Source organism: Hemibagrus wyckioides, linkage group LG18 (genome assembly GCF_019097595.1).
Source record: "Hemibagrus wyckioides isolate EC202008001 linkage group LG18, SWU_Hwy_1.0, whole genome shotgun sequence".
Lineage (NCBI taxonomy): Eukaryota > Metazoa > Chordata > Actinopteri > Siluriformes > Bagridae > Hemibagrus > Hemibagrus wyckioides.
In genome coordinates this window covers 12,122,718-12,140,454 of record NC_080727.1, presented here as the reverse complement: position 1 = coordinate 12,140,454, position 17,737 = coordinate 12,122,718, and the positions used below count along the sequence as shown (strand labels likewise).

Sequence of the window (17,737 nt, the reverse complement as noted above, 5' to 3'; positions counted from 1 at the left end):
TAGCAGTACAGCTGGTGTATGGGGAAATAAGTGCAGGAATTCTTTTAACCAATCAAAGGAAGGCTTCAGAGTGAATTCTAGCCAGATTTAAAATACTGAGAGGAGACTCACATGTGTACAGAAGCCTTTAAATTACAGAGAAAATTCTGATATCTTTTGGTAAGACTGATTTAAACTATTAACAGAATGACGTGACAACAGGAGAAGATAAGCTGATTCTAAATCCAAGAAGTAAAGGAGATGTTGGACCTTCATGCTAAAAGATTATTTGATGAATCATGCAGTCCATGTGTGAAGCATTTAATTTCAATTTCTATTTATTAACTGCAACAACTTTCTATTTATTAACTATTCACGTTATTTAACTATTAGCATGAAAGTAAACATAGAATAAAAATGATAAAGTTTAAAGTTAGGTTATTATTTATCTCTAACATTTATCCCTAATGAGCAAGCCTGAGTCGACGGAAAGGCAAGAAAAAACTCCCTGAGATGATATGAGGTAGAAACCTTGAGAGGAACCAGGGGGAACTCATCCTCATTTAGGTGACACCGGACAGTAAATGATATAAATGTAAATAATGTCCGTTAGGCAACAGTTTATAGTCAAGTGGAATTGTGCAACCAAGAGCTCTGGAGAAGCAAATAGGTCAGTGTAATTTTTAAGTTCATTATAGACTTAACAATAATTCCTTACTGCCAAAGTCTTCAAATGTTCACTGATGAAGCATCATTTATAAATTAATCAAAATTAGAGTGAAGAAGTAGATAATAAATGTTTGAAACAATATTTTGACGATTTATTTGTTGTACATCATAAGGTATGCAATTTATTTGGGGACATGGAGTAATTTCATCACTTCCTGATGCTCCACTGTGGTTTTATTTTCTGCCCCTGGTCATGGTCATGCCACTGTTTACAGACCAAATGACACGATTGTTTCACAACCTCAGTGGTTGTCTGTTAATTTCAGCCTTGTCTGGAAGGAAACACGTGTCATTTGCAAGCAGATAATGGCTGCTGTATTGGAAACAAGCTTTGATGGCTGCTATATGCTGTATTTAGCTGCACAGTATGCATATCAAATTCTCGAACCATGTAAACATAAAATTTATATTTATATATATATATATATATATATATATATATATATATACTACCTATAGTGGTAACATAAAATCAATCCTGAAGTTTGATTAAAGGAGCTGTCTTAATGACAACTACAGATATAAAGCCGCTTTATATTCTATTATAAATAAATAAATGAATAAGCAGATCACTGTACCTTCTAATAATGTGATGATTTTTAAATAAATCATCATGATGACCATGTTTAAAACATACAAATTCATGCCCAAAACATGCTGCAGAAACATGTCATTTTGTTTTAACTGAATTGTTTTATCATTTAGGAGATATTAAGATAAAAAGATATTAGTTAAACTAATCCCAGGAAAACTAATCCCATCCATATAAGGCTGTATAATGAAACTTTCACAGCAAAAGTAAATGTGTCTGTTCCAGTAAAAAAACCCTTTTGCTGGCTGAAAGTCTGAATAACTCAAAGCCCACACTTTCTCAGAAAACATATACCTACAATGTGAGAGTTTTTAAGGGAGAAAACATACAATACATACAATACATATAATGTTTGCTTTCTAATCTTGCTGCTCATCACCTGTATGTAGTAACTTGATTTTAATTTAAGACAGAGAAACAGAAAAGTACTGTAATAAAAAATAAGTCTTGAGTTCAGGCCTGTGTTGAGCTCTGTCAGACCTCCACCCTCTGATTTGTCTCAGGAGCGCTGAGACAATTACATCAGCACTGGATAGGAAGGGAGACAGGGTAACTCTGAGCAGAAGCAAAGGACGAGTCCTTCACTATCCCCTTCTCATCAGTCCAATAATTCTCTTGTGGTGATCATCCCCTCATCGTACCCCAGTCACTCTCACAGCTGTAAATTTGGTTGCTCTGGAGCAGAACGACTAACAGCTTAATGCGAGTAGAACGTGGCAAGTGTCCAGTATGGCTGCCACACTCTGGGTCCCCACTGAAACTCAGCTGTGGAAGAGTTGAAAAGATGTTACAAGAGGGATATCTTTAAAGACCAGCAGGAAAAGTGAGAAGCTGAGAGGCTGATATCATTCCACTTAAATAAAATTAACCAGCCTCCAGGTAACTGCTGTAAAATCTTTGGATGGTCTTTGCAGCTCACCATTAAGAGGCACCAGTCAATACAGTCTCCAAGCTGCATGAATCGATGGTGACAAATTGCGTTTTACAAGCACTTTCAAGAATTTTTCTTCTCTTTCCCATCGTTTCTTAAGATTCCATGACCTGTTCAGTCTCACTGACATAAAACAGGAATCTCCCCAGGGTCTGAAATATCACTAGGTGGTTGAGGGTAATTTACTCTTTTGTTGGCCAGGACAGACATTTCTGGCCTGCTGGAGAAGAAGAGTGAGTGGCTGAAGGTGTACTTTATCACAATGTTCCCTGAGGTATCATCCTCTGACGATACTACTGCAAAAATATTTATTAAATGTTCCACATTTCATCTGGACTCTTGCACAAAAAGAGAGCCACATCGGATCCAGAGAGGTTTCACTCATCCAAAATAAATACATGAACTCTCACGTGAAAATATAGACGATGGAATGAGCACCTCTGTTCCCGGTAATGAATTTTAAGGTGGTAACATTCAAATAAAACATAAAACCTGAGATATGTCCAACTTCAAGACAGGGAGTCACTACGGGAGCCTTACAAAGCACAAAGAAAATACGGGCCCTGTCAATACAATAACTGCACACGGGTCACAGTGTGCTTCCAGCTCTGACCGGTATACACTGATGAGATGAATATACTAATGAGTTAAACACAACGCAATGCATAGTAAGAGATTTTGGGTGAGCACAAACACTTTTATGGGCCCAAGACGGCCTATTCTGGATTTGCAGAGCTTAATAATTTATGGTGGTACCGACACATTTTTATATCAGTCCTGAATGCATTCCAGGGAGGTGATTCACCAATGGCTAGTGAAACAAACAATGCTCTCATTGAGTGCTTGGGTTATAGTAGCCTTTTTTCCCTACACTGAAGCCAGAATAGTGTCAAATGGTCCCCTGAGCCTGCCACCTCATTAAAATCCTGCTGTTTCACAGCCCAGGCCATGCAAGCTGCCCAGCAGATACACTGTTTATATACCTTTAATAAGTCTCACAAGTTCATCTCATCTAGTGTGGAGTTTCTGCAGGATGGGACATTTGTAAACACCCATGGCAATCTGGTCCCTTCCCACATTTAGAAATGGCAGCATTCCAGCAGGAATTTTCTGTCATCAGACTGAGGAACCCAACCAACTTTAGATGACTATCAGCATCCATCATGCGTTAAATCAGGGTCCGTCTCTATTTGTTCCCAAACCCCTAGCTCATTAGAGCCGTATCTGAGCCATGCTAATCAGTCCTCAGACTTTACCATGCTCCAGGGATCTTTTCCACAGCATGGGAAAAATTCAAGCACATGAAAAACGGTATACAGTACACAATAATGTAGCCAAACACACGTCATCTTGAAGCTTATTGTCCCAGTGTTCACATGGTTTATTTGTGTATGTGTGTGCTGTAATGTGATTGCTTTGGATTTAGGATTTTTGCCACTTGAACATGTTATATACATAAAAAAAAAAGTAAAAAAAAAACAAAAAAAAACAGCAAAACAGAAGAGAAGTCTAGTCTATGCTTCATGTACAAGTCATGTACAAGATATATATTCTAATCATCTACAGAATAGAAAAGATAGCAGACATAATAAAATAAAAACAAACAATATATCTTCCAAAAATGTACATTTTACAGAAAACAGGATAATTATCCCAACGAGATCAAACTTCTTGGTGTTGAGGCATCATCCTGAAGAGTGATGCAATTAAACAGCATTAAAAAAAACAATTTTGATAGAAAAATGTTTAAAAAAAACAACTTTGAAAATAAGAATAATGGTATAATATTTCAAAATAGTGAGTTGGGTTTTATTGATTGAATGTGTATTGGATGTTTATTTTAAAGACATTTATGATTACCTGAAGACCATCAATACCATACATGTAAACCCAAAAATGTAAAATTCAGCAATAATATAAAGTTCATAATGTTTGTACCTGTTCTAGATCTGATCCAAACAAGCCCATATGGCAAGTTAGTGAAGAGTCACTATGCCACTTAATCTCATTATATAACAAGAAGGAAATAACAGTGTGTCCACTCTGAGAGTCCTGTGGTAGAGGATTTTTCCAGTACCAGCAAATTAAACCTAAATTTAAAATTGTATTGCTTGCACATTATTAAATCATGAATGCAGTATTTAAATTTAATCTTCCTGATGCTGTGTTTCTATATATATCTATATTTAAAGTTCTTGAGTAAATGGTTGACAGATTGAGGTCATGGTTTGATACCATATGATTATACTGAACCAGGAAAACTGGTGTATTATAGAAATGGAAGGAACAGACATTGTTGCTCGGTGTGTTGCAGTTTAATCTCTAACACTGTTGCAGATTTCTTTGTTATTCCTGCTGTTGTCTGTGCTGTGTGGATTTACATTTTCACCACACCATTGAAACCCATGGTTATACCACAAGACTGCTTTCCGGTGGGGTAGACATTGTGGCTTTGTGAATTGCCAGCATCAGACATAATGCTCTCTGTGGTTGATGTAAACACGGTCGGCTCCGTTCTGATGGCAGATCCACTCCTGGTATGACAGCGGGTGGTGGGTGGGGTTCTGGAGTTCACGGTGTCTCATCCTGCCTGGTGTTCTGTCCACCTGCCACCTGTCCATCCTGTGAGACTGTAGCAGAACATCAGCATACTAGTATGACACAGTCTAAAGCTAATATGGCTATCATGTTAAGTGACCTACTGCTTGACTTTTCCCTATCAAGTAAGACTTAAACCACAACTTGAACAGTCTAAAACGCCTGTGTATTCAGTCAGTCCATTACAAGATCATAGGCTATAGCGATAAATGCTACAAAACCAACATAAGCAAGAAAGGAAAACATCCACAATCTGAAGCAAGCAGCAGGTAATTGACCAGCATAGTCACAGCCACTAGGTTTCACAAGGCACACAAGTTGTTAGTGAAAACTGGAAGATCTGTGTAATTCCTTTTAAAGAAAAAAAACTAATATAAAGTTCCTGCTGTGTGAATGTGTCTCATCTTAATCAAAAAGTGACTTAATGAATAAGTCTACTAGTTCACCAGCAATTCTGTGATAGCATTTATATTAAGAGTACAGGTTTAGTGACACGTTTTTGACAAGTGCACATTGTCATTCATATCATGAATGTTTTCTGTCAGCCTGGATAATACTTTATTTAAACAAAGCCTTCAGATTTTTCACTGCTGTTACTTTTTTCGTACACTACAAAACAATCATGAAGATAAGAGACCCTGCAAATTTCTAAGCAACATCGTACTCTCTTGTCATCTCTATCAAAAACAGCCATAGCTGACAATAAATCGCTCATATTCAGATTCATCTCCCACAGCTATGGAACATTCCACAAACGTGTGTGCTGAAATGTGCTGTCTAACATAACTGGAAGACTAGAGATAATGCATGTGCCAGAGGGGGGAGAGAATGAGACAGATAAGAGAAAATGGAGTCCATAAAGGACAGTAATTGAGGGAGGAATCCTGCTAAAGTGGACTGAGAATAGATAATCATTAGACGCAAAAACAAATCACATTTGTCACAGTCATTTTACTGTTTAAGGAAACACCACTAAGCAGCCAAAAACAAGTACCCACCTGGGAGAAAGAAGCAACTGTGTGAGGGTCCTGGGGGACAGCAGGGGGTCTCTCACTGTACGGAGGAGGTGGCCTGTGTGTCGGAGGCAGATCAATGCTGTAGCAGGGAATAAATAATATTTAGAGACCTTGTAAAAATAAACAAGACGATATGGTATAGAGGTCAAGGAAATTCCTAATGTAGAGATTAGGGTGAGGTAAGCTTGCAAAATTCTTCTGCTATTATCACTAAGCAGTGCAAATATTTTCCAAAACTTGTGTTATGTTAGTTGATTAACCGGGGGTAAAAGAATGCACACCACCCTGTTTTAGTTCCCAGGGTAAAAGTGAACAATTTTCACTTCCCTATCAGCATTGGCCATCAAAGCAAGCACTGTCCATTTAAGCAAGAAGCAATTATGTTTTAAGGTTGAACCTTCCTGTGTTAAAAACAAAGCCGCCTCTGCAGAGATTTCACATACCGGTGTTGGGGCATTAACTCTTAATCCATGTCTCACTCTCACCCCAGCAGGGTGGCAGACACACACTCACTGCCCACGTTCACACTCACAAAGGACAACTCTGAGTTGGTGACAGATTTAACAAAAAAATCCTGCAAGTCTGTGTGTTAAATCCCACATGGGCACCATGAAACATTTTGTCATGCTTCCTGAGCTACTACACTAAACAACAGGGATTTATTTCACTGAGAAAACAGGAAACAAAGAGAAAGGAAAAGAGAAAGGTGCATCCATTCTTTTTGTGACCTGATAGCTTTTCTAGCTGCTGTAACAATCACACTCTGATTCAAGATTTGTTTATTAGATCAGTAATTACACTCTGTTGATACGGAATAATTTCCACTCAGCAAATCCCATAATGTCTGGGCTGTAAAATGCATCAATATTTACAAAATCAAATCCTGTGATCATGATTCTTGTAGTCAATTATGTAATTTGTTAAATATTCTCAATACTTGATGTCGAACAACATTTCCCATCTGTCCAGACACCTGGTGTGTAGCTGTGTGAACACTGAAGCAGGAGTTTGATATTAGATTAAATGTCACTGTCAGTACTTGTAAAAGCAGAAGCTCTGTTTCGGTGACACTAAGACAAGGTGAGAATCCTTTAGCAGAAAAAAGATTACAACAAAAATCTTTAATGTTACGTTTAAGCCTTACAGGTATAAATGACTAATTTATGAACTAGACTGAAATACACTGTCTATGGGAACTAACTTGAGGGATTTTTATAGCTCAGAGCTGCAAAAGGTATAAAACACGGTGTAATAGTATAATAATGAATGATTATCAGTGATTGTTTTACTCTTCTTATACATAGCAATATACCAATGATCACTATGTTTAAATTTTTTACAGAAGGACATATAAAGCATATTACCTTTTTATAGTTACTTTTAATATTGTTGAATGCCAGTGGTTAACGACAAGTTAGTTCCTTGTTCTCATTTCCGTTATCACATGATATATCATCTTTTAACAGTCATTTCCTCCTTTCCTCAAAGTTCATTTAAAAAAACAACTTACATATTACTGAGAAACCAAAAATCCCCCTGACCCCTGTGTGAAAACCTAGAGTTACATCTTTACATCTCTGTTAAAAAGCATTGCCACAGGAGACTCATTCCATCAGTGTTAAATAAACATCTCCTTACAGAAACCTTCACCATATTGACAATTACACATTATTTTAAATCCATGGAGCATCAACCATACACCATAAATCCCTGTGAATGAGCACAGATTGTTATCCAGTCAAATTATAGAAGACTAGGAAGGTCAGTGCCAGACCTCAGAGGCACCCAAACTGAATAAATGAATAACTTATACTGACACAATTAATTCCACATGATGGTCTGATTAACACAATGTTCTGTGTTTCACTGAGTTTTTTTTTTTGTATGACCTGTTCACAACACATCTACAAACCCACCTCAACCCAATGACATTGACCTGGTCCAAACTTATAGAATTACACAAAGACCTGACTTTTATTTTTGAAATTTGCCTGATAAACAATGAAGTTTGGCAGGGTGGTGGGTGGTCTTGAAATGTTTTTTCTCAGTTCTTCCTTTTCCATCCCCATCTAGTATTCCTCATTAATCTATTACTAGAATAAGGAAGAATTAATACCTGACATGTGTTTGAACGTATTTAACATGTTCTCTCACCCTCACACCCTTTACACACTTTACAATCGTTTCCCTTCATCAAGCAAATCATCAAGCAAATCTCAGATAACCTAGCTCACCTGGTACACCATTACGACCATTTACATAAAATATATATATATAACATATGGTACAAAATAGCATTACAAACCCTTCAAAACTCCTAGGAGTTTACAGAAACTTAAGTAAATCAATTAATTTAATATTAATTGTAAATTAATATATAAATAATTAAAATTTATACATACACATTATTTTCGGGACTGTCCTCTTTTATTTTCTACATTTGTGTCATTGGAGAACAGATATTTGTTACCTACTGTGCTAAAATACTATATGTGTTAGGTATGTAGCTGCATATACCATACTAATCATTGCATTTGCTCATTGAAACTCACAATATACACTATGTTGCTAAAAGTTTTGGGACGTCTGCCTTTACATGCACATGAATGTAATATGGAGTTGGCCCATTCTTTACAGCTATAACAGCTTCAACTCTTCTGGGAAGGCTTTCCACAAGGTTTAGGAGTGTGTTTATTGGAATTTTTGACCATTCATCTAGAAGTGCATTTGTGTGGTCAGGTACTGATGCTGGATGAGAAGGTCTGGCTCGCAGTCTCCGCTCTAATTCATCCCAAAGGTGTTCTATCAGGTTGAGGTCAGGACTCTGTGCAGGTCAAGTTCCTCCACATCAAACTCACTCATCCATGTCTTTATGGACCTTGCTTTGTGCACTGGCGTGCAGTCATGTTGGAACAGGAAGGGGTCATCCCTAAACTGTTCCCACAAAGTTGGAAGCATGAAAATATCCAAAATGTCTTGGTATGCTGAAGCATTAAGAGTTCGTTTCACTGGAACTAAGGGGTCAAGCCCAACCCCTGAAAAACAACACCTGAATTCAATGATTTAGAGGGGTGACCCAAAACTTTTGGCAACATAGTTTAGTAATTTTCAAGTCAGAAAATCAGATCAGTAGATCAGAATTGCATTTTGTTGGTTTAATATTTTATTATTTTCATGCTATTTTGTTGTGCCGATGCTAATATTTTGCCAGCCTGCCACTTCTGTTAGGAACAGCAGGGCAAAAAAATCATAATGTTCTAAACAAAGTATTTTTTTTTTTTTCAGTTTATTTTAAAATGATGAAGTGAAGTGTAGTCCATCTTGTTACTGTTTGTTTAACTCTTTCCCGTTGACTTATGGCTGGAATTTGGAGATGTTCCTAGCATTTTATCAGCAATACTGCCAGCATACCATCATAATGATCCAGCTTTTGTTTTAACCATCACCACCATAATGCAAAGACTACCTCACAAGTTACACCAGTGTTTCATGTAGCAGTAATCCTTTAATAGAAATCTGGCCTGACATTGTGGAAAGACTTTGACAGTGGAGCATTTGTAGTTAATTCTGGGCCAGCTTGATCTGGCCAATAAAAATATGCCATTGTTTGGTCCATATAAAATTAGATGCATTTTACAAAGTCGCTTTTTCTACACCTCAAGTGACATATTAAAAACTTTTAGATGTGATTTGAATTTATACATCTTTATACAGCCTCCAACACACACATTCAAACACATACTGTCTTCCAAACACAATACACCCAGTTCTTTGTCACCAGTACTGAACGATCATTTCAACATTTCATGGTTCATATTTCTACATTTCCATTCGTCAGGACTCCTTTGCATTGGTTTACGTGTACACTACAATTCATGCAGTTTACTGCCTCCTTATTTAGCACATGTATACATCCTGCCATCATGAAATGTTTAAAGCTAATCAAGATATCTTTCACTTCAGCTTGATGTTAATACTTTTCTCTTTCATTCTTACTTAAACATTTTAATCTCTAATCTCCTAACTGCTGCTCTCTGCCTCTTTGCTTCCTTTCTACTCTGACTTTAAGCGACATGAATTGAACCCAGCCCTTGAATATTTAAGAGATTTCACAATGGTGTGGGTTCAAGCATTGGTAAGTTAAACTCCACTAGCTTTCTGTTTATTATCGTTCCAACGTTCTTCACAATTCTAGAGGGTCACCACTATCCTGACCTTGAATTCCTAGGATGCCTAACTGACCCAGAGATGCCTCTATTTGCCCTTTTAATTCTTTATTGCTGTAAGGAGTCACTCACTGAGTGACATGGAGATAGGACCAAGGTGCTGCTGGACAAATATGGAGATACTCTAATGTCAGATCTATCAGTTACATGCAGCCATGCTGAAGAAGAGACAAGAAATGGACCATGACCCCCTTTGACCTGTGATCTCTGGGTTCTTGATTATGTAAAGAGGACCTATAGAACAAACCTCTTTATTCTTGTTTGAAATTCAATGGATACTATATCCCAAGCCATCACAACCAAGTATAATTGATTTGTAATGGACTGTTAGCTCTGTGTAATGTGTGCCCTGTCCTCTCTGCATGCCAAAATCTAAATAGAGCTTTACAAATTAAGAAGCTTTTTAGCAATCATTATGAGTATGAGTTCACATTAGAATTTCCCATGAAAGGTTAAGAGAGATAAAGCAATTCAGGCTTTAAGGCAGTAGATATGATCCATTGTGCACAGATGGATGTTGGGAGTGTTTATGGCCTGAGCAGGAAGAAGAGCAGACAGGCCTGAGTTCTCTCAGCAGATATGTCTGGATATCCACCAAGACAGGGCAAGGACCACGATTTTGGGTCTAACATCAAAGTGGGAGAGGAAGCACCTTCTTTCCATCTCTCCCTCCCTTTCTGTACACATGCATATGCACACAGTTGAAGGTCAGTTTTCAAAAATTTCCTGGACCAGACTGAAATCTTACTGCTTTTCCAATTTTCTTTCCAAGCCATATCAGTCAGACTTGGAGAAGCAGGTTTTCCTAAAGTGGCGCAGCATCGTTCACTAAAATCTAGTTAAAAATCAAACTTAAAAGCCCATGTTGAATATTGTTTTATTCAGCTGGACCCTAGGACAAATTCAGCTTGTTACAGTGGAGTGACAGTGGAATGAATGATGAACGGAAAATACCACCAGTTAGGATAGCCAAAAGTGTGTGGACACCTGGACCCCAAACCCATATGTGTTGTTGAACATCCCATTCCAGATTTAGCCCCTCTATGCTATTTTAATAACCTCCAACCTTCAGTGAAGGCTTTCCACTAGCTTTCGGAGTGTATTTGTTGGGACTTGCTCTTCCAGCCACCCGAGCATTAGTGAGGTCAGGTACTGATGTCGACTGAGACTGGTGTGCAATCAGCGTTCCATTTCATCCCAGTGGTGTTCAGTGTGATTGAGGTCAAGGATCTATGCAGGCCACTCGATTTATTCCACACCGACCTTGGCAAATCATGACTTCATGGTGCTGGCTTTGTGCACAGGGGCATTGTCATGCTAGAACAGTTCCAGAGAAGTGAAATTTACAACTACAGCATACAAAAAACATTCTGTAGAATTGCGTGCTTCCATCTTGTAACAGTTTGGGGAACTGTTGTGTAGGATTTTTGAATTTGGAAAGAGTTGTTCCCAGAAAACATAATGTATTTGCCCAGAATCCTTTGCATATTAACAAACAAGACTTATCCCATGATCTGTCATATGACCTATCTAACGACACAACTGACCCCAATAACTGTTTAGCTACAACACATGGGCACAAACCTCAGATTATGACAAAGTATTACTTCTAGCTTCTTAAACCTCTACTGTTTAGATTTGAACAGTTTAGCCTTGTCTATCCTCAAACAATTTGCTGATCACCTGAATGAAATCATGTGTATGATGTCATCTCTGTCTTTGTCCTTTAAAATCTTATCTGCTATGTATTTAAATGCAGCAAACATTGATGCAAACCCCACTCTGAGCCTGACAGTGAGGTCCTACACCCCCTGTACCACTGTAGATGAAGATCTAGTTTAAAACTTTCAAAAAACTACTCATTAAATCATTTTAAATCAAATATGTCCATGGGTCGATGACCTTAAGGAAATTCCAGTCAGCAGCTGACTGTAAAAATCACACAGTCAGGCTGATTTAATTGTTAAATCAGACGAGTTAATACTTATAATGTACATTGATAATAATCATTCTTAATTATCACATCATTTTTATTCATCTTTCTCGACTCTCAGGACCATTGCAGCACATGGATTTATATTTAGTTTATATTATTATTATATTATATTATATTTATATTATATTTATATTTTAATGTTACTTATTAGATTATCTCTGCTTTCAGTGCAATTTTTATGTGGTGATTGGTTGTGCATGAAATAGCAATGCTAACAGCAAGGCAGTCAGTGACGTATTTTTGCTTTCAGGAAGCTTAAGGTAATTTGCTGAAATCAAATGAAATGAAACAATCGAAAATGTGATTGATTCCAGTTGGTCCCCAAAGTGCATTCTGGCCAGCTTTTAAAGGAGAACACCATCCTGAACATATTAAATACGTTTATACTGAAACATTTGTGTGTATTAATCTGGTAAAGTGGTATTACAGGTGCAGTTACAATAGTATTTATCGGGGAAAAAAATTCAAGCTAAACTTTTAGTAAGACTTTCTTTTCTCACTCACTATTTTCCAGCAACATTCAATGTCATATTAATAAACTATTAATTAAGATTGTATTCATAATAATTAATGAATCTAGCATAGAATAGTAGTGGTGAGAGCAGACACTGGACCCAGAATGCAGTGCAGCTAAATGAGGCAGTGGCACTGAGTAACTGCAGAGACTCGACTTGGCTAGTTACTGATCTGATGATCATGACACTGTTGATGACAGAATCAACCTTGAATGCTGAGATAGATGTGTAAGAAGTCATGTATCATTTAACTAGAGTGTATAATGTAAATTAGCTTCTATACACTATACGTAATCTTTCTAGACTCCAAAATTACAACCATGTCATTTTTTAATTCCCAAAAATCCTTAGCCCTAATGGTTCTCCTTTGGAGCTGATAACATTAACCATGATAACACAGCACACAAAGCTTTCAATTCTATTTTCATGAGTCATGGAGATTCCTGTATATATTTAGACCAGTGATGACTGAGTTTGTCTTTGTTTTATGCTTCGTTTGTATGTTGGGATGCACTGCCTTAGCCTTAACTGTGGATAGTCGTGTGGATTTTTTTTTTCTCTCTGCCCAGGTGTGTTAGAGGCCTGCTGTTGCTTATCTCCCGGCTGTCTGTAGCCCAGTGGCAGTAGCATCTATCAGGCTGGTGCCAGCTGTCCCAACACACTGATCTGCATGCGGCTTACTGCCACAGACGACCTAAGCTCAGACAGGCGGAGGCTGAACAAGGATCAGTAGCAAAACAGAAGATAAGGCTGTCTCAGGCTGTCCAACACAAACAGAACTATGGAGAAGTTTCATCAAAAACACGCTCTTTGAAAACTGTCATGTTAGGGAAGAGTTATTTCACGTGTTTTTCAAGTGGGCCAGCTGCTCCTTTTAAGATACAAATCTGATGCCCTATCAATTTCAGCTCAAAATATTCATAGGGTGATTTTTTGCAGAAATGAGAAAAGTAGTGCTGCTGAATTTAACATCACATGCATGCTGTGAAGACTTGAATTAATTTCAGGTGTTATTATTATTATTATTAAGGAGTGGATCAGAGTTGCTGTCTCACAGCTCTTGAGTCACCAAAGCGATCCTGATCCTGGTTCCTCTCCATGTGGAGTTTCACATGTTTTTTGTTTTCAGGTTTCTCTGGATTCCTTCCACCTCCAAAAAAGTAAATGTGAATGTGAAAAGATGTGATTGAATGTGTAAATGAGTGTGTCTCTTGTCCTGTGAGGCACTGGTGTCCAGTCCAGACTGTATTCCCACCTCACTCCCATGGTTCCCAAGGATTCTGGATCCACTGCTTCACTGATCAGAATAAAGCAGCTACTGCTGATGGATGAATGATGTTGAATGATGAGCTGACTGTACCATCTACCAAGCCAAACTACTCTGGGACCTCACTCTCATGACAACAGCATCAATCATCATCATGCTGAGGAATTTCACAAATGTTCACTTTTAACTATTTATTATTATATATTTGCGTTGGAGTGCTTACATATTTTTGCACAGAGTGAGAACCTTTCAGTGCTCCTGCTGGTCTGTACAGAATTAAAACCAATATGTCCAATTCAGGGGAAGTTACATGCCCTTGGTTAAACAAAGGCATTGTAATGGAGAGCTTATGAAGCACATACTCCAAAGATCAGCCTTTTTAGGGTTTAAGCTCATATATAAAAACATGGCGTGTCACTATGTCCATGAATGGAATTAATAATAGCTATGGCATAGTGAGAGCATTCAAGGTTTTTTAGGGTTACATTATTTGAACCTAGCTAATTTCTGAGAAGACAAACATAAATCATCACTCTAACACTAACTACTCAACAAACATTAACTTAGCATTAGCATTAAAGTTAACTCCACATATTATATAAATAAATTATACGAATGTGTCATAAATCATATTAATAATCTGCACTGCTTAAAAGATGGGAAGACAGCTTAACAAAATTTTAGTGTTTAGTGTTTAAAATCTTGACTGCTAATTAACAGGCTAACATAAGAAAAACCTAGTTAACTGGAAAACTTAGTTAGACAGAAGTTTTAAATAAAATGTCATACTTAGAAATGTTTAGGATTTTGACTTATATACTTCATAAACTAATGTTTAGAATCTTTACTGCTAATGCAGAACAACAAAAGTTCATCTTTAAGTGCTTTTCAAGACCTCATATTCATAGATACTGCTAACTCTAACCTAAATATCACTTAAAAATGGACAAAAAAGCTGTCATGTTTATAAAGTTTGCAATCTTCTTGCTAATTCAAACTACCTGGCAAAAACAAGCTAACCTGACAGGATTTCTGAAGTGATTTTTAAGGCATATTGACCAGAATTCCTCATTGTTTCTGACAGACATCGTGGGAACCAGCAGACCACCAGGCTGAGGAAAATAATACATCTGTGGACTGAAGTTTGGATAGTCTCTCACAGTCACAGGACAGAGGCTAGCACTGCATGTCAGAGCCAAAGAAAACTGCCAGGCCTCCTTCAAAAATCCTAAAATAGGCCAAATTTTCCTGACCTTAAAAAATGTCACAATAGTAGAAGTCATGTTCTGTGTTTAAAGTGAATGGAAATTCAGGAGATGATTCATTTTTTAGGCTTTCTTCAGGTCACATACAGCTTTCCTTCCGCTTTCAGTGTTGTAATACAACAATAGTCAGTTGAACCCTTGTAAGCTTGACTGGGATTCTGGCCTTTAGAGGTTATTGACCAAATGAAAGCGATTACAGTGTGCGTAGCTAATCGAGGATGAGGCCACAGAGAGCCACTGTAGCATGAAGGCCCACATTTTGACAGGAAAACAGGTGAAGCGTAATGCATTTAATGATATCCCCACATTCACCTGAGAAACTGTCCTGAATTCTGTATTCTGTCCAGAATAATTAATCAGAACTTAGTGGACCTTGACCTGTATGGAATGATCACTTTTTTTTTCTCTCGGTTAAATAACTACTGCTCCTCGTCCCAGTTGTACTTTCTCTTTAAAAACATTTTGAACTTTGTCGTTTATTTAAACTGAAGACATTTAACGTGACTTAACTTGCATTTCAGCCAGAATCATTTCATTTATTCCCAAACAAGCAAGATGTGTTTGATGTTTGAAGTTTGTTTTTCAGGATTTGAATTAATAGCTAATGATGCTAATGTTGCTAAAGATAGGTTGGAATTGACCATTTATCATTATATGGCACACTTCATTCTCTGAAAAAGAAAAAAGGATGCTTCACTTTAAAGCCAAATCACTTTCTTCCTCCTCAGTTTGGTGTCACTGCAGGTCAGGGGGGTGACCTAAAGTTTAACTTTACAGCATTTAGCAGATACCCAGATCAGCTTACAGAAATACTTTGTAGTCTCTAACAAAAACACATCCTCAGGCTAGTTCTGTAGATTAGGGACTAAGAGGTACATCAGTCTAAAACCCTTTTTGGGGGTTAGGACAGGAAGAAAAGAAAACAACAGAAAGGATTAAAAAAAAAAATAGATTAACAAAGTGCTAATTTAAGGGCTAGTTGAAAAGTCTTGGTTTGAAGAAGACCAGTGATTCTGGGGGAATTCCGGCGATAGTTCATTTCACTTTCTGGATACCAAGACAGAGAAGATTCTTGATGCATGTATTCTTTGCACCATGAAAGGTTTTCTTTCCAGCATCAGTGTTTTAAATCTGATTCAGGCAGCTAAAGGAAGCCAGTAGATGGAGCAGAGCAATGCGGTAGAGTAGGGGTCCTTGGTGAGGTAGAAGTATGAGGAGCAGCTGCATTCTCAGTCAGATACAGAGGCCATAACCAGCAGCAAGTGCAGCAGTCCAGTCTTGATATGACAACGGACTGAATAACCATTCACGGATGTCGTGGATAGAAATGATCCTCCTGATGTTGTAAAGGAGAAACCTGCATGACAGTCAGTTTAGCAATGTGAGAGAAGAACGATAGCTGATTGTCCAGGATGACCTTAAGGTTGTGTACAGTCAAGGGATTAGGAAGATTTGAAAAAGAGTGCTTGGTTTGTATTATGGTGTATTACACTCTTTAATGTTAGTTGAAAAGTTTTAAGGTGATTATTAGAGACTGTAAGCTTTTCAATGGACACATGTATATGGATCTTTTTGTAGAACTAGATTCTGTTTTGAAAATACTGGAAAAAACTCTCCCCTCCTTTTTCAAAAATATCTTTATTCATTAAAAAACGGGTCTTTAGAAACTTCAAAACCTTGGCCTAGACAGAAAGCACACCACTGGCTGATTGACCAAATTTGGGGTTTAAGGAACATTTACACTGAGTTTCTCTCCAAACTAACTATTTACTACTTTTCAGTTTAAAATCAGATCACCAGTTTTCAGAAGTTACTTCATTATGACCCTCAGGTTTATAGTAGCTTGGTGCTATATTTAAGTTCTTTCGTAAACTCTCACCATGGAATAACAGCCACAATCCATCACGCTGTTTATTTTAGAAGTGCTTATGAGTCTCTAGTATCCTTTGCTGTGTGACTGCCAGGTGGTAAAGCTTATAAAATAATGCATTAGCATTAGCCTACTAGCTAACATCTGATAACTTGATATCATTTCTGAGGATCTAGTCATACTCATAAGTATAGTCATACTCATATTAATATTAACCATTTTCATCATTTATAATTAATGCTAACAAACTGACAAACATTAATTTAACTGTCATTGCTAGCTAACTGGGTGACTGTATAACTAGCTAGACATGATTTCTGATAATATCTAATATATGTTTACGATTTGCTAACACAGCAGGATTCTGAGAGCATTATTGCTTCATATTTATAAAATTTCATATTCTTCAGTGTCAGTGCTAGCTAGCTGGCAACCATAAGCTAATGAGACACACTTTCTAAGAAGGTTTTAGTCACCGTGTTTCTTTCGTAAACTTATGAACAATTGATATGGGGTAAAAGTAACCTTTTATCTAAACCATTTCATCGTGTGCACTTTATCTGAAGAGAAAGTGGCTGTACCTCTAGCAGTAATAGTGAGCTGTAATCTGTCAGTCTGGGTTCAAAGGACAGTCAGTAAATGGCTGAGAAAGCACAGCCTTTTCAATAATTCAGCAGGTAAGTGCCCATACAGCGCCACCTGCCCCATAAATGCACATCTGAGTGCAGAAAGTCTGCTGACTCATGGTAACAG

The 17,737-nt window shown here is 37.5% G+C and overlaps 1 protein-coding gene across 1 annotated transcript in view; it reads right to left on the bottom strand.

The window, feature by feature from the left end:
• Window positions 1–3,616: 3,616 nt before the first annotated feature.
• Window positions 3,617–17,737, bottom strand: part of nectin3b (nectin cell adhesion molecule 3b) — an 85,917-nt gene continuing 71,796 nt past the window's right edge. Inside the window, exons 7-8 of the mRNA XM_058415142.1 lie at window positions 5,828–5,924; window positions 3,617–4,861 (exon numbers count right to left, since the gene is read on the bottom strand). Coding sequence (XP_058271125.1) covers window positions 4,700–4,861; window positions 5,828–5,924 — 259 coding nt within the window. The 3' untranslated portion in view covers window positions 3,617–4,699. The remainder of the gene's footprint in view (window positions 4,862–5,827; window positions 5,925–17,737) is intronic.